The sequence below is a fragment of the Nipponia nippon genome, unplaced genomic scaffold (genome assembly GCF_047370975.1).
Source record: "Nipponia nippon isolate SJK-2023a ecotype South Korea unplaced genomic scaffold, ASM4737097v1 scaffold_11, whole genome shotgun sequence".
NCBI classification, from domain to species: domain Eukaryota; kingdom Metazoa; phylum Chordata; class Aves; order Pelecaniformes; family Threskiornithidae; genus Nipponia; species Nipponia nippon.
The window spans coordinates 2,054,471-2,081,654 of NW_028262302.1; the positions used below are offsets into that span (position 1 = coordinate 2,054,471).

At 35.8% G+C, this 27,184-nt stretch overlaps 1 protein-coding gene across 2 annotated transcripts in view; it reads left to right on the forward strand.

Annotated features, from left to right (window-relative positions):
- Nucleotides 1-27,184, forward strand: part of AKAP6 (A-kinase anchoring protein 6) — a 292,127-nt gene that overhangs the window by 39,917 nt on the left and 225,026 nt on the right. For both annotated transcript variants that reach the window (XM_087747148.1, XM_087747149.1), the window contains exon 2: nucleotides 18,886-19,243. In XM_087747148.1, coding sequence (XP_087603274.1) covers nucleotides 18,920-19,243 — 324 coding nt within the window. In that variant the 5' untranslated portion in view covers nucleotides 18,886-18,919. The remainder of the gene's footprint in view (nucleotides 1-18,885; nucleotides 19,244-27,184) is intronic.

A 27,184-nucleotide genomic window follows, 5' to 3' on the forward strand; every position in this document is an offset into this window, starting at 1 on the left:
AGTAAAAAGAAAAAAACAATCCTATTATAGGCAAGAAGGGTGGAATTAAGGTGGGAGGAGCTGTGCTAGCTTGTACTGTTTTTTCATGGCTTCATGTTACTTCTTAAGCAAGTGATAAGGGATCATTTTCTCCCAGAAAAGAACCCTGGAAACAGTTGTCACTCAGCAAATGTATGTCTTTGATTTTAATTATTTAATAGGAGTGAAACTGGGTTGCCCTTCATAAATAAGGTGATAAAATAAATAATACTTCTCTACTTAAAGTGTACCACTATGTCTCATTGTTACTAGAGAATGAACTGATGCTGCTTGGAGGGAACGTGGTAAGTCCTGTATGTTCAGAGCGGCTGTTACTTTGCTTTTCCCTTTTCTTCATAGCAAGTTATTGTTTACTACCTTTAGTGCTTAAAATTCCCACATATTATTGGGCTCCATTTTGTTACTACTGGTGCATACTGAAAAGAGTTATTGGCCTGAGGAACTTGCTCATCAAAGGATGGAAGCAGAGGCACAGGGAGGAGATTTGCTTATTCAACAAAAGCAGAATCAATACTGGAGTGAAGGTGTCTGAGATGGCTTGTTCTTCATCTATACAATGGAGAACATGAATGACAGCACTAGAGAGCAGGAAAGTATTTCCCGTGTTACTGAAAGCCCTACCTTCCTATGATATGTTCCATATCATAGTATGATTTTGTTCCTTCTGAAAATGTTTATCAGTGAATGAAAGAACAAGCTTGGGAAAGACAATTATCTTATTACACTGTCCATTATAAATTACTATTCTAAGCTTAGAGGATTTTTTTTAAGCTGTCATAGAATAGCATAGTTTTCATTCCACAAAGAAGCATCTGTAATCCTTGTAAAATATTTTTTTCTCAACATAAAGGACAAACCAATCCATTCATCCATGATGCAGTTTTCCTTTAGCTTTGCAAAATGAATTTGTTTCAGACAGAAGCATCTGTTCCTGTTTAAAATATCATCAAGGGGTGTAGTTACCAATTAGAAGAGGAGTGATGCAGAAAACATCCATGTCATCTTAATTGTATCAGATTTTGGCAACTGCAAAGAAAATTAGCTTCCCAGAAGACTGTTCTTCTCTCCCTCCCTCTTAGCTTTTCACTGATTTCAAGATTTTTCTGGAAAAAATGTTATCATTTGTGGCAGGCTCTATAAATAGCATTTAATTCCACAGCTGCTGGAAACAGACATTTCCAGCATTTTCCACTGTTTCTGCTCGTAGCTTTCCAACAGCTGGAATATCCTTGTCTGTTATTTTCTGTTACTAGGCTTTAGAATAACTGAAGCTCATGACAGTCTTTTCTGAATTTATGAGGTAGACCACTTATCTTCTTTCTTTTTTTTCTGTCCTGGAGCCCTGGTACCTGACCTAAAACAGGTAAATCTCAGGGACTTGTGAAGTGGCTGCCCTCAAATTTATTTCAGCTGCTTGTTTGAGCTTCCACTCCTACTTACTGCTGAGTAAGTCAATTATTTGTCTCAGATGCTGCTCACAAATTTCCCAAACAGCAAAATGAATTTTCATGGGCAATGCAGAAAGAAAAACAATATAACCAGAATGTAGCTTAAGTAGGCCACAACTTTTGAATGAAATGCACCTGGGAACTCTCCAGGGATAACTTACTTATTGCAGATTGTTTCCTTACTGCTTCTTTGCTCAAGCAGTTAACCAATGCTTGATGTCTTGGTTGTTTCTGTTTGGAGGGGACCTAGTCATAAAGCCAGAATTACTGAGTTGAAGCAGTTTTATCAAAACAGACTGAAATAGACACAAATGTTTTTCATGGATTGTCTCTTCCCTTTTTCAAACTGTCAGACTGCTTTTTTACAACCTAGGAGTAGATGTTTCAGTGCAAAAAATATGTTCCAATCAGTATTAAATGGTAGCTCTATTTAATAAATCAGTCACTGATTTTGACCGTTACATTATTATTATATATAATATATTATTATATTGTATTATATATATTATATTTTATATATATTATATATTATATATTATATATTATATATTATATATTATATATTATATATTATATATTATATTATAATGCCAACATATATGTTATATCCTTTGTATTTAGGTAGGATCTTGCACTAACTTGTTGAACGATAGTTATGGTATGGTTTTGAATCATACTACTGTTTCTTTGAAGTCTTGTCTCTAATTCTCAGAACTGTAAATGACCACATGGAAAGAAAGAAAGAAAAGTAGATCCAAATAAATTCCACTCTTCATAGATTGGTTAAATGATGGGATGACTGAAATGTACAAACTCTATGGTATTTAACAGCATCATTTTTCATACTGCCTTAGTTTCATGTTAGTCTGTTTCTACGGACTTTTACTATATGATACCTGCAGCGCACTGAAGTGACCGTTTGGCATGAAAGAGGTACAGAAATAGGTACTGGTATAATGATTTATAAAGTATGTGCCATTTAGTAAGTGAAAGTGCACTTCTGTACTGTTAATTTTGAAGAAGCAGTGGATGTTTCAGCAGGAGAAAAGATGAGACTTTTAGTTCTGAGAAAGTAATTTAGTCCAATGCCATTTCATATACATTATGGCTGGTCGAAACTAATCTCAAGTCAGTAGAGTCACATGAGTGTATATCATGAAGGTAGAATAAAACATGTAAATTGGAATTTGACAGCGGATTAAATAGAGCTGACTGTGTCACTAGATATTTTCACTGAAATGCATTCTTTCACAATTAAGTGGTTTTAAATTTAGAGAGCTATTGTATTTTTTTACCTGCAAACTAGGTTTCTGAGAACCTGGCTTGGACTGCAGTTTACAATGCTGAGTGCTTGCAGCACCTACCTCTTGGTGGAACAGATTGGCCATCAGATTTAAGAACAGAACTCTCCTTGCAATGTGTGAGGCAAGAGATGCCTTAACTGTAATTCACCACGGCCTCAGTGTAGACCAGCATAAGCCAATGAAGGATGCTAGGGACAGGAATGTACCTTACAACTTGTCCTAATCAGATTAGTCACACATTTGCAATTCAGAATTCTGTGATTTTTTTTCCTTCAGTCCCATGTTCTATATGAAAAGCATGCAGAATATTGGTTTTCACATATTTTCTGTGCACCTGATCAATTTTCTGAAGACTTGGCTACTTAACATGCATGAATAAATCATGTGTGCTAAATCTGAAGCCTTATGCCTGAGGGAGAATTACTTGCTTGTATTTGGTAAGAGACAGTTGTGGTGGTGTTTTTTTCTCCATGTGCAAATGGTTGCAGAAAACAAACCAAGTGAGAGCTCTAATTCCTGCTCCTTTTTGGAAATGGTATCCATTGTCAAAGAAAGCATCTTAAACAGAATTGTATGAGGTGCTTTGAGTGGAGCTTGCTCAACCACTCCAGTTTAATTCTACTTTTTGTAAACTTTTGTTTTAATACAATCACTGGAATCTAGGTCTGAGCCTTCCCAAGTGATTATCTTAAAAGTTCAGGTTACTGTAGGTTCTGTAAACTCATGTTTGTTTTTCCATCTTTCTGAACAAAAACTTAAGTTTTGAGGTGAAAAGCCAATATTCTAATTTATGTTGAAAACCGGTATTCTTCTGAAATACCGCATTAGAATAATCGTCACTGTTGCATGGTTTAGTGTACCATAGGAAACTGGCAGCAGCAAGTAACTAAACTGAAACTCTCTGAAAACTATTTCAGAATAGGACTGTAAAATAATCAATACATGTAATCAGTAAGTTAACTAATGACAAAATTTAAGGGGCCAATCCTGAACAACTCTGGTAGGCCTTAAAGGAAGTCATAGACTGTCAGAACGTCTCAGAAAGAAGGCCTAAATAATAATATAAAAATAAATATTTAAAATTGCTCTCTGTTTTTTGAAATTATGTATTAGGAGTGGAGGAATTAGAGAGTTATGTTTATTAAATTTTTTCATATGGCCTTGAGAAAAGTGTTTAACATGCTTTGGGTTTTTTTTTTGGTGGTTTTTTAAGTCTTTTATGTTCTTCTGAAATTCTTGGTTTGGTTGAGGAACAAATAAGTGTCATAAAAGAAATTCCATTTTGCGAGCATTTCAAATCTAGAAAGTGGTGACATCTGGTGAGGGGGAGTCTTACGGAATTTCAATCCCAATTTCCATACTAAAAGCTACATATAACAAACATGCATAATCTTTTCAATAAAGAATTCGCTATTTAAGATTAGGAAAACACATATAGAACCACATGACTTTGTATAAATTCAATCATTGCACACTTAAAAATTATTCTTGTAAGTGCATCTGCAAACGCAATCATTATTTATCTTCATGCACAGTGCACACAATGCTGAAATGGCTACACATTATTTTTCTACTTGTTAGTAGTTTTCCATTATAACATTTTTCTGGATGTATGAAATATCAAACACATTCCTGCACGCATATAGATCATAGCTGTATGTTTACCCAGCTTTCTGAACAAATTCTTTCTGTCTATATAACTTGCTTTTGCTGAGTAAAAATGGTTGTTAATAAAAAAAGACATAAACTGAAGACATATGATTGACTTGTAGCAATATGTTCAAAACAATGATGAAAGTGTACTTTTTGAAGTAGGTACTATTCCATCATAGTGAACATTTTATACAAAATGTGAAGATCATACAGAATAAGAAAATCTAGAGTAAAACTGAAGAATAACACTGGAAACAATTGGTCTTACTTCTGGATAAGTGCATACTTCTCCATTCTGCCCATTTATATTCTTCCTTTTTCATGTACTGTACATGTATTTGGTAGTAGGATGAAAAATTCTCTGAACTGGAAATACCTGTAATTATATATACTGACTTGAAATTTAACCAAAGAAAAACGCTAGTTCATATCAGTATTTCAGTTCTTCAGAATGTATTAAAATCCTACTCTTTCTGTAGGTGCCTGATCTAAAATTTAAATTGCGTAGCAAATTGAGTGGCCCTCCTGTGGAGTGTTTTATGGTGTCTCTGTTTATTGATTCATATTATTGAATTATTCCATACAACTCTGAAAATAATAACAAAATTATGTGAGTTGAACAGATTTACCAAAAGTGTACACCATATATGTGCAGAGAACAAGGAGTTTGCAGCTTGCTTATTCATAAAATGTGCTGGTGAAAACATCTCGCTGCCTGCTGGTGGCAGCAGACAGGGTAAGATCCATCATTCTCAAGCTACTCTTATGAAGCAAATTATACCTTAAGATCCTATTTGGGCTAGTACAATTATTTATGGCTCTGGAAAATGAAAATATAAATTGCTGGTCAGATTTCTAGGAGAATCCTCTGTGCTTGAAAGCATTGAGAGAAGTTTTGGAACATGATGCTACATGTACTTTTTCTATCAGGAGAAAAATAATAAACCCAAATGTACAACCATAACTGTCTGTACATTCTGATTGTACAAAATGAGTGTAGCTCAGTCATAATGGGGCAGACAACAAAGACAACGCTTTCTGAGTTATTGGGGTCCAAGAATCTGAACCAGAAATATCCAAACCTGTTTATTCCCACGTAAAAGTAGCTTTCATTGCTGGAGACTGCCATCCTTCTCTTCCATGACAGCCCACAGATGACTATAAAAATCAAGTTGCAATCTACTGTGCAGGTGGTCTAGTTCTGTGATATCTTTTCTTCTAGTGCATGTTGGTCAGGACCCAATGAGTAAGGTCAGCTTTGATCTGGTCTGTTTGGAGTATTGTAAGGTCATCTCTGCACCATCATCATCTGTTGGGTCTCACTGAAAAATCTGTGTTTGGTTGACTCTTTTGTCCATTGTCCTAGAACCACTTACACGAGTCAAAATCATCGGGGAAGGCAGGAAGAAAGAAAAAAGGTATCCAGAGTAAGTAGGACTTGTCTTCAGAGTCCTTGTTCCCTATAGTGGAACTCCAGGCTTTAAATAAATATCCTTTCCTTTCCTTGCTGAACTAGAGTCCAGCTCCCACACTGATAGCATTGATGGTTCAACCCATGTCTTAAGTACAGTCGCAACAACATCTAGTCCACCTTATATAGCCTTAGAATATAGGCAGGTGCCTCCCATGATAACAAAAGGCCGTATATAAACAATGAAGACATCCTTATAATTATATAGATGATGCTGAATAGTATGGATTTTTTTCCCTGCTCTGCTTGCCTTTAGGAAGTAGAGAGTTCTATCTCTCTTAACCATTTGTAATTACAGGTATAGTTCAGCTTTAAAACAAAATGTGTACCCATACCTATTTGCAGTTTGAGGGATTGCATAAGTATCTTACCATTTCATTGTGTGGGACATTGAGAAGTTTGTCTTGCAAGATTAAGAGAGGAATATTTTTCTCCTAAAGAAGTTCTGATTGTCAGAAAGCACGAGCATATTGCTTTTCATGGACAGTGACAAATGGCTGAGAGTTTTCCTTTGCTTTACAGTAAGGATGAATTGTTCACAGTAGAAAATAAGTCAATAAACTGCCTGAGCTATGTGAGTGAAAACTCCTGCCTATTCATTTCTTTTTTGATGATATTCTGTTCTTTGCGGTGGTATGCCCTGAAGTCTGGATATATTGTCATGTGAATGTTGAATAAAAGAGTACCATCAGGCAGGACAATGAATGTTTATATTCTACTAAACTTTCATTCTGGTGTTACCCTCTTGCTGATTTTTTTCCAATACGATTGTTGTGCCACAATTTCTTCCTTCAGTATTTCTGTTACTGTTGTCTACAGTTTCAGATAAGCTAAGCCTCTTCAGTTCACTGGGGGCAAATTGCCTCCTTTTGCCTTGGCATACTGTTAAGGTGCCATGGTTAAATGTGCTCAAGGTAGTGCAAGCTCTAATATTCATATAGATGAATTTATGGGGTAAGGGCAGTGCAATGATACGCTAGTTCATGCTGATAAGCAACGGTCTTAGTTCTTAACCTGCTGGAAGCTTTTTTCCTGTTAGAACTGAGAGCATAATAATAATAATAATTAAACCCCTCTTATTTCTGCTTGCATCTTTTTCCTCTTGTTTCGCACTAACTAAGCTGTATTTTAGATTGAATTTCCTTTCTGTTACTTTACCTTACTTGCTTTTTGAATCTATTCCCTAGCATCTTTTTGTCTTGCACCCATATTTAAGCTTCTCATTTTCTTGTAGCTCCTTCTGACCTTCTTTTATTTCTTTTTCCTCCAGTCTGTAGTCCTTGCGCTTTTGCTTTACCTGTACTTCTTTTCTCAACACTGTCTGCTTTCTTCTATCTCCTGGTCAAATGCTTAGCTCTCAGAATTCAAAAGTCACCTTCAAAAACAGGTTTGGGTCCTTTATCCTGATTCTTCCAACATACATGTGTTCTTCAAGGATTGAGCTTCCTTGGAAGAATCTTGTGCAATAATCTGTAGTTTTCTTGTGAAACATTTCAGTCACTTTTATAGCATCTTCAAGACAATATCTGTCCAGATTGGAAAAAAAAACTTACCAGAAGTACTTTTTTCATGAGTGCAGTCAGACTACAAGGGTTTGGATTTGCCCTTAACACTATAAATAGCTTACTTATTGATATGCACCTACATAAAGGGGATAAAGAGGCAGGGCGATTCTGTCTTTCTGTCTTGCTTTTGTTGTCCTAGTTGTATCCTTCCATTGTAAAAGATTGTCCTGGGTAGACAAAGGTGCTTCCTTTTTGTGGTTGTGGGGTTTTTTTTGTTGTTTTTTTTTTCTCCTTCAGGGATTGTGCTTTGAACAATGCATGTCAGAAATATAGTTTCTCTCCTGGGGTATGTATGATATCTAACATTTGTACAGAGCTACCCAAAGCATTAGTGTTAATGCTGAACTACTAATATTACAAATATTATGCTAATATCTTACAGCTAGTTAAAGTTTTGAAGCAATAATTTTGTACCCTAAAGTTTCAGAACCATCAAAATTTGGATTCCTCTTCTAGCTTAACTTAATTTTGGTGTATCTGATGAAGTTTATGGTAAAATAAAGCAATGTGAGGTAACAGAGAATGACTTAAAAGGGTAAAAACATTTGTGCCTTAATTTTCTATGTTCAGCTTAAGAGCCCTTGAAAGGCTGGTTTCTTATTTCTTTAATTTTATTGATGTTTATGAAGTTGGTCTTAGTTAAACAATAATAGAGAGATCAGAACTGGAGTTACTTATCTCAGGAGATGCAGTCTGTAACAGTGCTGGTGGATAGTCTTGGTGCATATTATGTACTTGCATACTCATAAAAGTGTATGGATGAAAATATGAGAGAATTTGATACTGAAAAATTTCTTGGCCACTATCAGTGTTGTCAAAACTGATTTTAAATTTAAGAATGAAGTTCTGCAATTGCCAATATTTTTAAATTTGGCTAAAGTTCAGGCGCAAAATGAAGTTGGAAATGTGCTTGAACCCTGTTTGGAGGTGCCATTGGTACTGTTTATCATATAGCTTTTCTTCCAAAATTTGTAAGGTACAATGAGATGAGAAAGTAATTTTTTGGATTCTATTCAGAAGATGGGTGATGGTGAAACTAGAAAGCTCTGAGTACAAAAATAGTATTGTATGTGGAGAAAATGGAGTTGTCTCTGTCATTTAGTATAATCCAGAAAAAATAATTCTGCACCTGGGTTGGGGAAATACCTTTCTGATGCTTTGAGTCAATCATAAATGACCTTGTAAAAATGCACAATAGAAAGGAAGAGGATAAAGCGACTGTACTGATTATCTTGGGTGATGGCGTCAATCAACTGTTAACACAGCATGACTGCCTATCTGTTTTTAGGTGAGCAGTAAGTCAACATTAAGGGTCAGGATTTTATCCAAGTAGTGATCAAGACAAAGAGTTTGCAAAATAGTTACTGAAGCCATGGTTCATCCTTGTAGTATAGAAAGTGTCTTATTTTCGTGTATATTAAAAATTAATCCCCAAAATGAGGAAAACGTTTTACAGTGCACTATTACTGTGATAACCGAATGTCTGAAAGAACTGAATGTACACATTTGATAATGTATTATTGATATTAGATAGTACCAGGAACAAAAACAATAGACCAGAATCCTTCAGTATGACTTAGCACAAAAAAACAATTTGTGCTCCAAAGAGCTTAGTCTACTTCTGTCAATCCCCAAATTGAGATAAAAAGCAAGGGCTGTGGTGCTCTTCTAGATAAGGCCTGAAAATATTATATTTAACAGCTAAATTATTTATAGTTAAACTTTACATGACAGTGAGAATTTGCAGAATCAGCTAGCCACAGTGTGTTTTGTCTCATATATACCGATTTCCAAAATGGATCAGAGTCTCTGGTCTCAGCAGCTGCATTGTTCATCATTCCAAAAAGTAGCAGTTTCTTTATTATAATGAAATTATTAAAATCTAGTGTAACAAAGCAAGTTTCAGAAATTGCAGCGTGTCTTATGGTTATTTGGATCTATTTTATCACTGGGATTGGGGCTGGGGCAGCTTAAACACCTGAAGTTGCATTATTGGGTCTGACGTACTAATATTGTGTCCTGAAGAATTCTTCAGGTAGAATATTCTTTTTTTTTGTCTTTATTATTATTATTATTATTATTATTATTATTATTATTATTATTATTATTATTATTATTATTATTATTATTACTTTTGTACTGAGAGACTGAGCATCCGTTGTTGTACTACCTATAACATATCTGATACTGTCTTAATTTAAGGAAGAAGCCCAAGTGATGATCTTGAATGACTGCTAGAGAAAGATATAAGACTTGCCTTGTAGTTAGAGGTTGGCTGTGACTGACATACTTTGTACAGTACATATGAGAGGATAAGAAATAATAGAACTTGAAAATGGGCTAAAATAACCTTGCCCAGTTCTTTTTGTCTGATCCATTATGAGGTCATAGTGCTTGATACGAGTAATTAATTTCTCATAATCAACTTTCATAATAAAAGCGAATAAGCTTGCTTAGCCTCGGGATAATTTTCCGTGAAATAATGTTAAGATTTCTCCTAAGTGCATGTGTTTATTATGAAACTGGAGTGTGAAATTGCAGTGGAACATGTTATTTTTATTCTCTTTGGAGAAAAATTTTGGAACAAGGGGCCACCTTCTTGCTAGAATAATTATTTGGCATCCTTCACTATCTGACTTTTGTAGCTGGCGAAGGGAAAATTATGTTATGATTGCAAATGTTTTGCTCACTACTGGCCACTAGAATGATAAAAATGGCTTTATCCACGGTGATTAAAAAAAAAACAACCACCCAAAACCACAAACCAAAAACCAACAACCAATGCCCATGTGTATGTTGAAGAATCAGCATATGAAAGTTGCCATTATGTACGTCTTTTGTGTACTGCTGACATGCTGGAGTGGAAATTAGGATAACAAAAGCCTAAGGTGGTGTAGAGCAGTTAGCTAATAAAGGATGCTGAAGTAATGATGAATTAGTATGAAGCAGCTAATTTGTCCATTTTAATGCTAATCTCTTTGCATCATATCATCTCCCAGTCACTGTTTCTTACTGCAGGGCAAACCTGTGCTGAGTCAGAAATGGCCAGGAAACAAAACTACTCATCCTAGTATGCTTGATTCTCTGAATACATTGCTCTGTCTGTACAAGTCTGGCACTGCACTATTGTTTTCAATGTCTGTACACGTTGTAGTGTAGAATTTTTTCTGCTGTACCTCATAATGGTTGCCTAATGGGATCATTTCCAGCTAGTCTCCCTGCTTTTTCATAAGTGAGAACATAAAATGATATAGGCTGGGAGTGTATAAATTTTATGCACTGTTTCAGGTGAGGCTTCACTATACATCACAGTGGTTAGCTTTTTACACAAGCATGTATGGCATATTTTCTTTAGTAGAGAAGTATTCCTTTCTCTCCATGGTGGCTTTCTAGGCTCAGTGTGACAATTCCAATACTTAATTTCAGAGGAATAGTTAAATATAGTGTTGGGTTTTTTCAGGTTTTTTTTCTCCCAGCTGTTGTTTTTGAGGATAATTGCAGTTAATGCTGGACTAGAACTATTGGATATATTTTTAGATCAACTTGGTGCTTGTGCAAAGATGCACAGTTGGTACCTCTTGAGATTGAACTCTCTCTCTGAAACAGAACTCTATTTTGCTTCCAGTTTTAATGTACTGATTAATTGTAGGGGCATAATACTGTACAGTTTCCACAGTTTATGAAATTCTTGGACTTGAGAGTACAGGTGCAAATTGTTGATACGATGAGCATACTGGATTTATGCCCAAAGCTTTTATTCATATAGGTTATCATACTTGTGGTTCTATATATATACTGAAATGAATTTAGTTCAGGGACTTGGAGTCTATTGAAGCAGCTGAAGACACTGAATAAACCAAGGGCTTGAGAGAGATGAGTTCAGAACTGTTTGCTGTTTGAAATTTTCAGTTATGCTTACTTTAAAAGGAAGCTGTGTGCAGGTTAGAGTCTTTTGTTGAGTTATTCCTGAAGGGAATACCTGAAAGGAGCCCTGTTTGGATCTTCCAGGTCCTCCTTTGGAGAACTGTGTGCAAAACCCATGGTAAGGAGAATGGCTGAAGCACCCTCTTAGGTATATAAGATCATTGAGCAAATGACTGAGAGCCTGAGAGGAATTGTGGTCTACCACTTTAAAGACCTTTGGACAAAGACCACATAGGAAACATAATGACTGCTTCCATTGTCAAGAGGTTGAGGTTTTTCTGAAGAATGAAGAGAACTAGGTTGTGAAAACCAGCAAAATTTAAAGTTTCTGGACAGCATGGTCTTAAAGTGGTATTTTATGATTTCCATCCTATACTCTTAAGTCACCTGCTTTCAGGGCTGAGTCTCAGCCTGATCAGTTTTCATTTGAACAGAGGCGATTACATATTCCTGTTTGTCCTTCAAATTGCCTTTATTTGAACCCTTTTCCAGCTCCACTGTATTCCCTTTGTGATGAGGGAGCCAGAATTGCTCATAACATGCTGGATGTGTACCATTGATTTATATAGTGATGTAATGATCTTTTTGTGTTTTACTTCCTATTGCTTTGCTAAATGTTCCTAAAGTTTGATTTCTTTTTGACTGCTATTGAGTGTTAAGCCAATGGTTTTTATGGAACTTTGATAGTTTTCCTTCCAAGACATTGCTTTTGAGTAGTAGCATTCATCCTGGATCTTATTCTATATGTGCAATTAGGACTGTTTTTTTTCCTCATACACATGACTTCATATTTGCCTATAGTGAGTTTAATCTGATATTTTATTGATCAATTTTTCGGTCTTGTAAGGTCCTGCATTTACTCAGAGTTTAAATTTGTCCCAAGTATTTCAATACCTTCTGCAGATTTTTTCACTTGATTGTTCACCACTTTTCAGGTCATTTATCAGTTTATTGAGAAGCACAGTGCCTAGCAGAGGTTTCTGTGAAACTCTGCTTGTCATCTCCATTTGTCTCCATCTGTTCTCCATTCCACTGTCCATTTATTGCTACTGTTTCCAGCCTTTTACTCAATTATCTGTCTATTCAATGGACCTTCCTCCTTATCCTGTGGCTATTTAAATTCCTTTAACTTTTGGCATTGGGTCTTGTCAAAAGCATTTTGTGATCTGTTTGGAAAAATCCAATAGCATGGCTTTTCAAAAGTAGTGGGGGCTCTTTCTCTGAAAAATGGTACTTTTTCAGATGTTGCCTCATTCTGCTACAGTTTCTAATAATTTTCCTGGTATAGACATCAGGTGGAAAGGTCACACAGAACCTTTCTTTAAAAACTGGTATCCTAAGAACAAAAGAAGTTTCAAGTGAAAGGTCATGCACACTACAATCAGCAATATGGCTATGTCACCCTTGATTTCTCACAGATTGCCCAGGTATATAATGCTGCACCTTGTGGTCTGTCAGTTTGTTTCATAGTTTCTCCTACTATCCCATCAATTTCAGACAGAGCCTTTGCTAAATCCTCCAGTAGAATTTCCCCTTGCCCTGATTTGCCACAATAATTTCCAGTTTTCTAGCTAAACACTTGCCTTGTAAGTTCTACCTTGTCTTTCTTCTTGTATTAGAAAGAGAAACAGCAGATACCAAAGAGCATGATGGCTCATTGCAGTGTCTTAAATCCTAATTTATAGACATAATCAGGAACTCAGACATCTATGGTGGGATTTCTGCAGTTAATTATTGGTGGTCTGGCTTTGCTGCCATTAAAGCCTTGGGGGCAGACTTTTTAATGGACCTTAAGTCAGTCACATTAAAAATTTTAATCATGATTCACATTAATGTTCAGGCTTAATACTGGCATTACTATGCAAGGGTCTTTGGTCTGTATCCTGCAGGAGTTCAGGCATCATCATATTCCCTATCAGATATACCTTCTAAGAGTCTACACACATCAAATAGGAGGCCCAGAAGTGCCAAAAGAAAGTTTTTTTTTCCCTTCCTGTCCAACTTGTTCAGATTTTTAGGTGTAATAGTAGGATAATTGTAAAGGATATATTTTTGAAATGTGTTCACAGGGAATGATATGAAAAGAAGAAACTAAATTGGTTCCCTTAGAATTCAGTTATTTGAAAACTTTTTGAAATCATTGTATTTCTTAAAGCATGTAGGAAATCTGCAATAGGATCAGTTTAGCAGGATAGTGTTAATGTGATATTAAATTCAAGTTGCTCTATATGTAGTTACTGACATGATGTATTTCAGTTTTTTGGTGTACTGACACAGCTTATCTTTGCAGTAGATACAGTACATTGCATTTTCAAGGAAAGATGTAATGAGTCTTATAACTTGGCAGAGAATTCCTGAGAATTACTGAAGTGGAAAAGAAATGGAAGTATAACTTGGCTGTGTGAGATATTAATTTTGACTGTATCTATTTACGAAAACTCAACATCAAGGACCTTGTTAAATCCGATGTTAAAATTTATATCATTAGATTTCAAAGTCAGCAAGCAGACATAATTACTTAATGATGGATTTTTCTCAGTTTTTTGGGCTATTTTGGATAATGAAATGAATTGTTTACTTGACAGACAGGTGGCTGTATAGTGCTTATAGTTGATTTTAACAATATGTGACAGTAAGAAAAATTAGAGCCTATTAACATTCACTCAACCCAGTGTCTGCACCACTGATCAATGCTTGGACTACTGTATGGCTTAAAATGCTTAATAAATCTTTGTTTGACAGGAACCAACTGCTGTTGGAGGAAAACTTGGATGATCTGATAGCTGGCAGAGTGAATGTGGCCTTCACTTTATAAACAAGGAAGATGCGTATAATTGGGGAGCAGAATGAGTGAGAGAAGTCTTTCAAGGCTTGTAGTGACTGATGAACTATATTATGATTGACACACACATTCTGTGTTTTGCATAAAAGCGTTAGCATCTGATTGAGTGGAAAACCAGGGGAAAGTGAGATTGCCTATGTGATTAGTGAAAGGTAATCAGCCATCTGTTAGGCATAATGCCCTTAATAAAGATGAAGATAGAAAGCATATGTGTGCATGTGCTTACACAGGATCTCCCACCTTTTATACAAGTATCCATGAAAATATAGAACTGTATATAAAGAACTCACACGAGGAAAAAAAATGCTCTCAATTAATCTATTTTTTTCTCCCACCAGAAACAGTAGACGCTTGTAGCTATGTTGCATAGTTCATAAATGTGTCCTTTCAGTGGACTGAAACAGTAGCTTCAGAAGTGACAGAAACAAATACTTTGAGGTGTATTTTTTTAAAATAATGGCATCATAACTCTCTCTCACTCGGATTGTGATGATGAAAATAAAGCTATGTCCTGAAAATATTGAGCAATGAACTTTTTATTGATCAGGACATTTGAAAATATATTTTCAGCTGTTCACCTGCAAATTTAAAATCATCTAGTTTATACAGCTATTCCAGGTATGAAAAGGATTTGCTTTAGAAGAAAGCTAGAGTCTGATGCAGCATTGCTTTCCCACCTAAAATTGTCATCGATGCTACCAGGGTTTTGTGATGTAGAAAACAAGATGGCACTTAGCTTTGCATGTTTATAAAGAACTTTAGCAGTGATAGAGATCCTGCTTAGAAGGAAATGAACCAATTCTTTGCCTCTTTTCAAAAATTGTTTTTGCATAGTAGTGTATGAAGAGCAACTCTAAAAAATGTATTCAGTTTTAATATGTGTTGTAACACTTATTATAGTGTTTTACAATTCACTATCTGTACATCTCACAAAATCTGGAAAAATAAAATACTCCAGAAATATAACAAACACTAAGGCTAGCATTTAAAATCAGTCACTTAAAATGTCAAGCCCTGCAATACACAAGCCCAAAGTATTGTTTAACTTGATCATCCATTCATATCTTTTTTTTTTAGCAAATGTTTTAATCCACTAGATGACAGCTTGGTATATGGAATATTGTTCTTAAATACACTTTTTCAAATTTCATATTAAAATTTGTTTTGCTGAAATTTGTCATATGTCACCGATGGTACATTATGCAAATACTGGAACGGCTGAAGGACTTCCATGCCCCGTCTTGCTGTTTCAACCTTCCATGTTTCAGTATAAAAGTAATATCATAAGTATTGGAGGGGAAAGGGTATAGCTGGAGGACAATAGATGCAAGTGTCCATTTGAGAATGGGGTGGAGAGCAGCTAATTTAGTCATCTTCAGCAGCTGGTGTCTTAACGAAACTTCATAAATGCAAGGCTGCTGACCTAGTTAGAAATATGGAAGTCTAATTTGCACGTGGTCAGTAATCCAAAAAGGAGAACCTACTTCTGCTCAAAAGTATTTTGGCAAGTTTTGTAACTCCTAAATTGTGATGTATCTGTGAGGTTTGCTGTTGTTGCTGGGCCTTGTTGTTTGCTATTTAGTATTTCAACATTAGAACTTCGTAAAAACACCTCTGTGGCAGAGATTTTCCTATTTTCCTTTCATATCCAATGCATGAGGGTGACTGAAGCTTGCGCTCTCCGTGCCTTGCCAGCATGTTTCATAGGTCAGCGCAGGCGTGACAGGGGAATTATGTTGCTTTGCCCCAGTTGCGGAGGAGCTAGGGGAGGGATAGCGGGGTGGAGCTTACAGTTTCTCCAGTGATTTTAGGAGCACTCCTGTGAACGCACTGCTTCAGTGCCAGTTTTCTCGGAGAGAGCAGGAGAACCTTTCAGTTTTCCTTTCTCGCAGTGTAGTTGGTGATGACTTTATTCTGCCGAGAAACAATTTAATGAATCTGTGTCCTAGTGTTCAGATTCAGTCATTTCTAGCTGCAACAGTTTCTCCTTTCAAGCATTTTAGGGCTTCTTAAAGCTTTCCCAGACCTTGCTAATTAGTATCCACAGTGTGTTTTATTACCTTTGTAGGAATTTTTTTCTTAAGAATGTGAAAAGAATCATCTATTTTAAAGTTTCTCCACATATTCTTACTTGAAGTATTGCAACTTGTGATCTGGCAGAAAGAAAAGGATTCAAAGGACTTGACTTTAAGAGCAACTAGGATTAAGGAGGCATTAGCTGTAATGCTGGAGAGCCCAGTATATAGAGTCAAGCACATCGTAACAAAAACCAGGTCAGCAGGTTCCTAATGGTTGCTAATTGCAAACTCAGTGTATTAAAGCTAGAGCTATGCTCTGCATGCAGCATGGACTAGCTTTTGTTTGCTTCTGCAGGAGCATGTTTTAATTTCTGTTTGCTGATTGCTTTAATGTCCTTACTAGAGCTGAGTCATGTTGAAAACCTCTTGCAAAGTGCCAGGGTTTTTGTGGAAAGACTATTAAGCAAGTGCTGCACTTCCTGTGTTTCTGTATCATTTAGGGATTCAGGACCAACTCCTTTGCTGGTAGGCATGTTTAATTTGTTAATGACAAACATGCAGAAATAAGGACCACATGCACTTCACTAAAATTTCATTTTCAGGAGGAAATAATGTAAAGAACATGCTTGAAGTAATATAGTTTTGGCTGTTAGAATAGTTGATTTATATGCTTTAAAACTGGCGTTATGAGCAGCTGTCTAAGATAAAAATGTTTTCAAACTGAGTGATATGTCTAACTGTATTTTGAGTATGTAGGGTAACAGAGTTTAAGTTGAAAAACGGGCAGTGAAAAGAGATGGATTTGAAAAATACTTAGCATCCTGAGATGTTAGTTTTATACCATCTTGCTGCAGAGCTTTTTGTATAACACCGTTTAGTTCTGAAGTCTTCAAAAATCTAACTCAAAAGACTTGGAAATTGTACAGCAGGCACTGAGAATGATTGGAATCTTCTTTCATTCCCTTTCCTTGATTGCGCTGATAGAAAAGTTTGTTCTGAAGTGCCAAATTAATATTTACTAGCTTAATATCAGTTCTAAATATTGTTTTGTGGGGGTGATAGATGTGTAAAAGATAATTTACTAAGTAGTGGCAGGATAGAAAATAAAAATCAAATTAACATTAAATGTAATTTTTTTGTCCTTCCTGGCTAGAAGAAGTAGGCTGGTGTTTGGATACTTCTTTGGAACTCTCATTGCCTGCAGAGTAGTCTCTGGATGCTGAGACTCCACTTGAAATATATAGAAATATAACTCAGCAGTCACAGTATAGTTGAGTTAACAGTGAAAGGCATTGGTTTCTTTTCTGCAATCTTATAGCTCTCATGCTAAAAGGTAGAATGCAGTTTTTATAGAAAAGAGAGTCAAACTGTAAAAACTTGGAATGTTGCCCAAATTAATAGCTGTACAACTGAGTTACTTGCAGTTGCAGCACTATGGAAAAGGAATACAAACAAAAGTTATTAAAATGTAGTTGAAGTATTTCTAATATGCACTTGTTAAAACAAAGGAAAAAAGCTTTAAAAGGACCTAATCTTCCTAATTCTCTTAATGTAGACTTACTGAATATAGCTTAGGGTTGCAAAGTATTGAAGAAACAAGTAAGTGCTGGTATAAGGTTTACTGAAGTTGTATGTCAAAGGCACGCATGTGTCAAATTTGAGTCTCTCCAAAGTTAGGTAAAAAAACACATCTCCTACTGAACGAAAGTTCTCATAATGCTTTAGATACTTACCTCCAAACCAGGTGCATGCTGTTAAGTAGAGTGTTCTTTCTTGGGCATAGGGTTTATGGCAGCCTTCTGTATTACATACAGCTAGAGTGTACAGAGACAGAGGTACAAAGTAAAATGTTTTACTTACTTTTTCCAGTGAACCTTGTAAGAGTATATTAATGACACAGCTTTTTGGGCTTTAATAAAGCCACTCTTGTAAAATGATGTTTTAATTTTAGGTACATATTTTGACATTTGAAATTCTTATCTATAAGTTTTGATAGAGCTGTTGCTTATTGCAACAGTTCTTCATCTAACAAACCTACAAGAATTTAAACTTCAAAACTAAAATCTGCCTACAATAGATCAACCAAGTGTCCTCAATAGTTGCGTCAAATTTGCCTTCAAAATTTTTGTTGTACGTGACCGGTAGTCGAGTGGGCAGTTGGGAAATTTGAATAAAACTTGAGATATTTTGTGTTTAGTCATAAATTTCAGGCCAAGGAATATGTTCTAAAATGTTCTAGTTTACAAATACCAGTCCTACATTAACTTGTGGAGTTTAGTAAAGTTCTGCTAGCTTTGTCAATGCTTAGTTTATTTATGTTGCAGTTGTAGAATATCAGAATATATTTTTCATCAATGAAAACTGTCATTTCCAAGGTGATTGTCTACAATAAGAGAAATGCAGTACATGTTATTTTTCTCAAACAAAAAAGTTTTTTGTTCAAATCAACAAAGTTAATTTGAAAAATCTATTTATTCTTGAATTTCTAGTGTAGATTTTCAGGGTGAAGAATTTATTTAGAAGTACAATACCTCTCAGATGTTACCTTTTACTCCTTGTGAACATTTTTGTTGCAAAATTTGGTGCCATAACAGCAGTCTCTTTTCTTTTTATCTTTACAGCTATTTTGGAAAGAATTATGGTTTAGACTTTCCCATGTTAGCCATGGATGTAGCACTTTCTCCCATGAGAACACAAGAACTGGATCCCATGCCAACTGCTGCATCTCCCATGCTTATAAACATGACTCCTACAGTGGAACGAGATGGGGAAGAGGATGTCATGAAGGAGCTTGATTCTGGCCAGCAATATGAAAAGCCTCCTCCTCTACACACTGGGGCCGATTGGAAGATTGTTCTCCACTTGCCAGAAATTGAGACCTGGCTTCGGATGACGTCTGAAAGAGTCAGGGATCTGACCTACTCTGTCCAGCAGGACTCAGATAGCAAGCATGTGGATGTGCATCTAGTACAGCTGAAGGTAGGATGAATTTTATATTGCAAACTTTTTGGTGGAGGTGGTTCACTCAACTCTGCTACTGGTAACATTAAAAACAGGGCTTTTCATAACTGTCTGACAGCCTGTTTTAAAAAGTGAATAAATCCTTTTCAGGGAGATAATATAAACCATATCATTCTCAGATTTTTTGCAACATTATTTACTCATCACTTAATTCAACAATATGCATAACCATATTAATGCACATGTTCACACTCCAAGAGCAGCTAATACAACACTAACAGTAACCTGACCGGACATCTCAGAAGTGCACAGAAATATTCCCATCGATTTTAACGGGCTTCAGTACCTAAAACTCCCAAATTTGTGTCCCAGTAATCATGGCCACTCATTTGAAAACTAAGCAAGTTTCAGGGGCAGTAGGATAGAAAGGTGGTCTAATATCTGGCCTTTCAGTCACGTAAAGGTTACGTTGAAGATTGAACTTGGGTGGGACTACATATAAAGTGGTAAATGTGTAGAAATTTTTTTCAGATCTGAGTCTTGGTAAGAAATATGAAGTGATATGATTCGAACAGTCACAGTCAGTAAATCAACCTTTTTTTTTTTTTTTCTCAGCAAGAAAATGCATTAGGAAGACTGGACTTTGTGCCCCCAAAATCTGTGTTTTGTGTAAACTAAAAGAGCAACAATCTCCCTTCCCCCAACCCAACAACTGAACACAAGTATCTTCAAACAATTATCTCTCTCTTGGTCCCAGATTTAAATTTTGGTGTTGAATCTTTAAAGATATTAAGGAAATTCAAGGTGAAATTCAAATAAATACTGTCTGGGACTGTATGTATATGTTCATTTCCATGGTTTGGTTTGCTGCGGCAGATGAAGCATGCTTTTGAAGGCAGCAAACAACTTCCAAAAATAGCAGGCAAATGTTATCTCTTCAGACTGAGCTGTCTTCAGAGTTGCATTCTGAGGCCTGTTTATGTGAACATAGTCTTCCTTCATACTCAGCGCGATGGTATTTTATTTGTGTTTATTTTAGGACTGGAGCTCTAGGCTGTCTTAAAATACAACTCTGTGTACTAGTGCTAACCGTAGAGCAATTGTACTATAATCAGTCCTAACCAAATAGAGAGTTGGTCTTGATTGTTTTATGGTCCTACCATTTTCCTGAAAAATTTGGGGTAGACATTGCCAGCTTTTGATGAGAAAAAGGACTATGTCCACAACATGCCGTAGGTTTTTAGCAAATACGCCTAAAAGGTATTTCTGCAGGCAGACATAATAAATCTTGCTGTACTAGGTGCCAGTTCTGATCTGGAATTGCTTGTGGCCGTGTTAGTGCAGTGCTGAGCTGAAACTAAAGAGCTGTGGAGCTTGTGGATGGTATTTGCACACAGCTTTGGGCTGGCTCAGAGCAGAAGCAGCACTGCTTTGTGTCTGCTTACAAAATGAGAATATTCTGCACGTATAACTCACTCGCACACATCCACTAAAATGCTTTATTTCCAAATGGATGTCAGTGAATGAGTAGCATTCCTTACTGTTTTCTCCTTTTTAGAGTTAATTTGTGAAGCTGCAAGAATCAACGGTAGTTCATAAAATACTTTCCTAACAGTTTTTGCAATTGCTGTAGCACCTAGGGATTGTTTGGGACTAGGAAGAGATCTGGTTAATGCAACTGTAAAGAAAGACAAAAGAATAACATGAAGGACTCTCAATTATCTGCAATTATCTGGCCTGTCAGCCTGGGGGGGGCCTGTCATTGAGGCTGTCAAATATTCTGTGTACAGACCCTGGACTCGCAGGGAAGTGCTCTTTTTCTCTGTGTTTATATACGTATGCATCTGCGTGCGTGCATGATAATGACTTGTATTTGAAGATATTTTTTTAAATATTTTATATATTTTTAAAGTTTTCACAAAGTAACATAAAAAGAAAAAGCTTTCAAAAAGATCTCTAGTAGTAGTAGTGAAAACTGCAGTAAAGTCTTAACACATCAGGAATACAGAACTTCTGTAACCTGCTTATCTTTAAACCTGTATACAGACAAAAAAGAAATAAGAATGTAAAAGCAAGTGTTGTGGAAATGCTTTTATTCAGATTTTAGATATATTTTAAATTGTTTATCCTTGTATCTTCTTGCATCATATAACAATGAAAATCAGCTAAGCAAAAAAAAAAACCAAAAACATAGCCTCATACAGATCCTCTTTTTTTATTTGTTCTGTGCTCTGACAATTCTCCTTGAGGGGCTCCTTCCAACTGATCTGGGTCCTTCTGGAATTGTTGTGCCCAGGCTTGACACAGGGCTCAATGTGAGCCCATTGCCAGAAGACTGGAAAAAGTATTTCTCATGTCTTTCAAACAATACATAGCAGTTAAGTATTTTCCTTTTTTCACAACAGCAGGAGGTGGTTGATTCATGTTCAGCTTGTGGCTCACTGTAACTCCCAAACTCCTTTGCTGCACTATGGGTTTTTCACCTCTCTCTTATCCATTTTTTCTGTGAAATTTTACATGTAGGATTTTGCCTTTGTCTGTTATTGAACTTTTTTTTTTTTAATCTTCCATTTCTCAAGTGCGTCCATGACTTTTTCAGTTCCAAATCCATCCTCTGATATGTTTAAAGTATCTCCCCCAAGCACACATATTGTCGTCATCTGCAAATTTAAGAAGCATTCTCTCCACTCCTTTGTCCAAATCATAAAGACAAAAATGAATGATACAGATTCAGGATAAAAATCTATAATATAATAGTTTCTGAATATAATTTTTAAACTGCAAATGTAGCAGTAAAGCAAACAATTTTTCATTTTCTCATAGTCTGTTTTCCTTGGCCAGGAGAGGTCCAATTCCATTTTTAGGCAGCTTTCTATTCATTTTGGATGCTTAAAGTTGATTTCCTTCCTCTGGCTGTCAGTTGGCTCATGGTGATAGGGCTGGTTTGAGGATCTAGGCCATATCATACTTTTTATGTTATTCCTTGGAAAAATTGCTCAGCAAACAGATCATCTCTTTCTCTTGTGAATATTTGCTCTGTATTCTTGTTGCAGATCTGTCTGTGCTTCTGCTCTTTCTGTAATCAAGAGTGTTGTTTCTTTTTTGTGGCTTGTTCCCTGGGGATTGTGGTATTTGCTGCCAGTCTCTCTTCATGTTATGTGACTTAGGGCTTTACTAGCCAGCACTGATCCTTTGAAAATACTTGTTTCTCTCACTTTTGCAATGCCCTTTCTCAGAACTAGCCACGCAGCATGAGTGGGAGGCTTTTCTTATGTCGTCCCTTGGGAAATTACCTGGAAAGCTCAGCTTCACATGAGTGCTTCAGTAAGCTAGATGCATGAATCATAACTCTCCAGGGTCTGGAATGCCTTATATTAGTCATTTATCTGGTCATCACTCTTAAACTCAAGCTGTGCTAAGATACATTTACATCTCTCTCACACATTCAATGTAGCTGTTGCCAATTGGAAATATTTGTAAAAGACATAAAAAAAATTATGTTTTTACTACAAGCAAAACTAAAAGTGCTCTTTCTGTCCTTGTATTGTGTTAACCTGCTGAGATGTTTTCATGATCCATTTAGCTTTTTTAGTCTGAATAAAATATGCTTCATTTTACAGCAAATTCTTTCTTGGAATCCTCCTGAGGTCCATCTTGGATTCAACTCCCATTCTTCTGCTTTACTTTATCTCTCTTAACTCTCTCAGGGAAGGGTCTAGTGTTTCAACTCCTTGTTACTGCTTTCTGTCTTTTTGAAAAATACTGTCATTTTGGATGATCTCATATAATCTTCTGTATTTTAGATGTCTGTTAACTTCTAACTTATTGTGGAGTAAAGCGCTCCACCACCACTTTGTGACTTAAATGTCTGAATCCTATATTGTATATTGACATAGAAACAAACACATTTTATACTATGATAATGTCTTTAATTTTTTGCAGACCACTGATATTTTCTCTTTTTCCAAGTAAAGAGACTTCAGTCATCTTTTTCCAGGATACCTGGGTCAGCCTCAAACATCTCTTGACTGGATCTTTCATCTTTCCTTCTGACTCCTACAACAAGACTTTAATGAACTTTGGATAGAGGTCAAATATCATGTAATCATTATCCTTTTGCTATCTCTGTTTCCGCTTTTTGGGGAGCCAAAGAATTTTTAGTTGCTTTTCTCCATGTATTTAAATCCTGGACAAGAGAAGAGTGTAAGAAATTATCAAAGCAAGATATTCAAGGGTATTAGTTTCTTATATATCTGCAGTTAGAGATACGTTATTCCTTTTTTCATTCCATTACAAGCATTTTGAAAAAATATAAACCCAGGGTACTGTAGGTGTCTTTCTCATCCCGTCCTCTTGAATTCAGTAGGCTTTTATTGAATAAATATTGCTAGTTCTATTGAATAAATACTGAAGGCTGGACCAAATGACCGTTCTGAGTACTTTTCTACGTTTTTTCCCCTGTGTCAGTTCCTTTCGAGAGCAAAAATCAATCTTTTTTTTTCAGATGTTAAAATAAGTCACTCAAAATGTGGCTGAGTCTGGAAGATAACTTCACTAAGTTCAATTTCTTGTAATTTGGAACTCAGAACTGTCTTTATCATAATCTGTAAAAGGGCCTACTCAACGCTAGCAGCATTGCTACCATGTGTCTTTCTGTAACATTAGAAACAGGGCTATTCTTTCTTCTCACCTTTGGTTCGATGACTTTCAATGGCTCTATTGTTCTGAGGCTTGTGACAACATACCTTGCTTCTGCAGTTGTACAGCTTTTCAGCTGTGCTATCTGAACCACCTTTAACTAAGTGCGCGGATGAAGTTTTCCTAGTGTCTGAATCTCTAGACTGTACAGACAACTGTGTATTATAAGAGAACTTGGAGAAGAATTAAGCCTCATCATGTTACCATAACACAATTGATATTTTACAGATGATCACAAAAAATGTTAGTAACAGTCTTTACAGAAGGATGTATATGTGAAGCTCCTAATGGAAATAATGCGTGGACTGCTTTACCTTGACAGATGTTTGCCACAAGAGATAACTGTTACAATCAACAGGTGAAAATAAAACCTTAATGGGAGAGGTTAACTGCAACTTTGTTCAGCTGTTCTGCTTGCAGGCAAGATATAATCCTGATACTTCAAGTGAAAGGTTGCTATACACATTTATGAGAGTCGTTATTCAAAAGGAGTTGAAGGGAAATAATGACTCTTAAATTCACAGAGATATTTCTGAGAATTCTTCTGGGCATGTTTAACAGTTATGCTTCACGAAACAGATTTCCCTGACAAATAGTTTTATACCTTCCGTGTGTGGGTGTTAGTATGAGTGTCTATAAAAATAGACATTTGATTATAAACTATGACCTATAGCTCAATGGAGACAACTTTAAAGACATATTATTGTATTTAGGTCTGAGGATCAACAAGTTGTTGCACATAAATTTGTGGAAGTGTTGTTATTTGCAGAGAGTCTGAAGTCTAGCAAATAGGTTGAAAGTCAGCAATATGATAATTTGGCACTATTAACAATCCTATACTAAGAGGTCACCTTAAGTTGCATATGAAACAAAATTAGTTTAAACATCATTGAAACGCAATTCAGTTAACAAAAATGAGCATTTAAGAGTTATCTGTGCAATAAGATATCTCTACTCCGAAATATGATTTTCAGTTTTGGAGAACTAGTTTAGATTGTTTCTAGCTAGAGGACAGTATGCTTACACCAAAAACTCCTAAAATGAAAGTGGAATGTAACTACAGGGAAAATGTAACTTCTTTCATACTGAACTAGTTAACATGCCCTAAATGTGTAGGACTGTGCATTTCAAAGGGATTCTCTTAAACTTTTGACATTTGAGAAATTTCAGTCTCCTTAATCCTGTTAAAGTGTAAACTTCTCTGAGAAAATTAATCTGAAAATTTTGAAGTTTGAAGGAGCTTGAATGTTTCAATTGAATGCTGAAGGGGAGGGGAAATATTGTCCATGCTATCAACAAGCATAAGTGAAATCAAATTTACTGAAGAATGTTTTAAAGAGCATTTTCTTGAAATAGTTGAGGTTTTGGTGTACGCTGCAGATTTGAAGCAACTGAAAATTATTCAGAATCTTCAAACTTTTTATTAACTTCAAATGTAAAAAGGAAAATGTTAGCTGCAGCTGTATTGCAGACTCAGAGCTCTGAGTATCAGGATTTCTTTACTGCAAATTTGGTAGGAAAAATTTAGATCTTGGTTCTCTAGGTAACATATGAGATATTTCTGTGTTAGATTAATTATATCAAGGAAAATATATACAAAATCACTTTGCTCTTATTCTTTTTTCTTTTTTTTTTTTTTTTTGTTTCCCTCCAAATCCAACCCAAACTCTCATCTGGTGACAGGTCATATGTTCGTGAAGCACTTGAACACCAAATAAACAGTAATTTGACTATAAACATATCATGTATTACAGTGCTTTTTATGCATAGCAATTCCAAAGATTTGACAGTCTTTGTAGATTACAACCTAAGTAACTGCAGATGTGCCTTTTTTGTTGCTGTGTTTTTTAGCTAGATGGCTTAATACAGCATAGACAGAAATATGCTACCTGACTGGCTGCAAATCAAAACAAGTTTGCTTATGGAAGTATGGTGAAAGACTAGATAATAAATATATTTACCTATATGGAACATTGCCAGTGGAATATATTTATATAAACATGTAAAATATGTTTATATTACAATGGTATTGGTGAAATGCTTTTTTTGAAGGGGAAGGGTTAAGGTTAAGAGCACATTCTAGCTAAGGGTCTAGTCAAATGCTAAATTTATTGCGCACTCATCCCAACAACCTCAGTGAGGCAACTTCATGTGCCTTAATTCACCTAGCATTTAACCAATGGGTAATAGGATTTATTTCAATAAAAACAGATTTGTTGTGGATATTTTTTTTAAACTGTTTGTAGGATCTATTATATTTCTTACATTCAAGTTATTTGTCAGGCAAAATATGTTATGCACTCCCAAAATGTCATGCACTCATAAATGTAACTCCACAGGAGCAGATGATATATAATAATATAGATCTGTAATGCTATAATGATAGCTTGATTCGTCTATATATTGGCAGAACATATCGGCTATATGTATTAGTTCTATGCTTTGTAAACACAAGATTTCATACACAGTTTAAAGGAAGCAGTTGGTTAAAAAATTGTATTCTTATTTAGTTTGCCTCTGAACAGCTTGGTGGAATCACAGCATTCGGTAGGGCAGTCGAGCGTAAATGCTGGTAAATACAGATTAACTGTTCTGAAGTTGGGTTTTGCAGAGGCTACTCTTTACTTACAATTCAGGCCTAACTATCAAACAGATGGGTTTATTAGCTTTTCTTATTTTCTGAGTAGTTGAGTGTGCCAACATTTTTTTAATTTTTAAATTTTCCTCTGTGCCCTGAGCATACTCCCCTGTTTTGGAAAAGAGCCAGAATGGAAAACATGGAGTTACCAGAAATAAATCCGTGTTTCTCAAACTGTAGTTGGTCAAACAATCTCATTGTTTAGAAGGCTTCCAACTTGTATGGCATTTCTACAGTCTTGCTCAGATTGATGCTTTTAAGGAAAAAGACGTGACTTGTTTACTACATCTTAACATGCTTTACTACAATAACACCAAACCTATAAAAGTCATCTTGGTTTTGTAGCTTTTAGGCTAAATTCTCTTCTGCCTGAGGAGAGCAAAACCACTTTTTCCACATCCCTCAAAAATTGTCCTAATCCCCTGGCTACACATTATCAAAAATAAACAGAGGCTAATGCTCTGTTGGAGGCATCAGGCATGCTGTTTGCTCACCTACCCAGGTCAGTGCCTTCAAGGATGAAAATGATGATCAAGTAAATATCAGTTTTCTAGGTATTAGTTAGGTTTAGAAATTAGGTGCAAAGTTGCTCAGACTTGTCAGGACTGCTGGTAGTCTGAGCT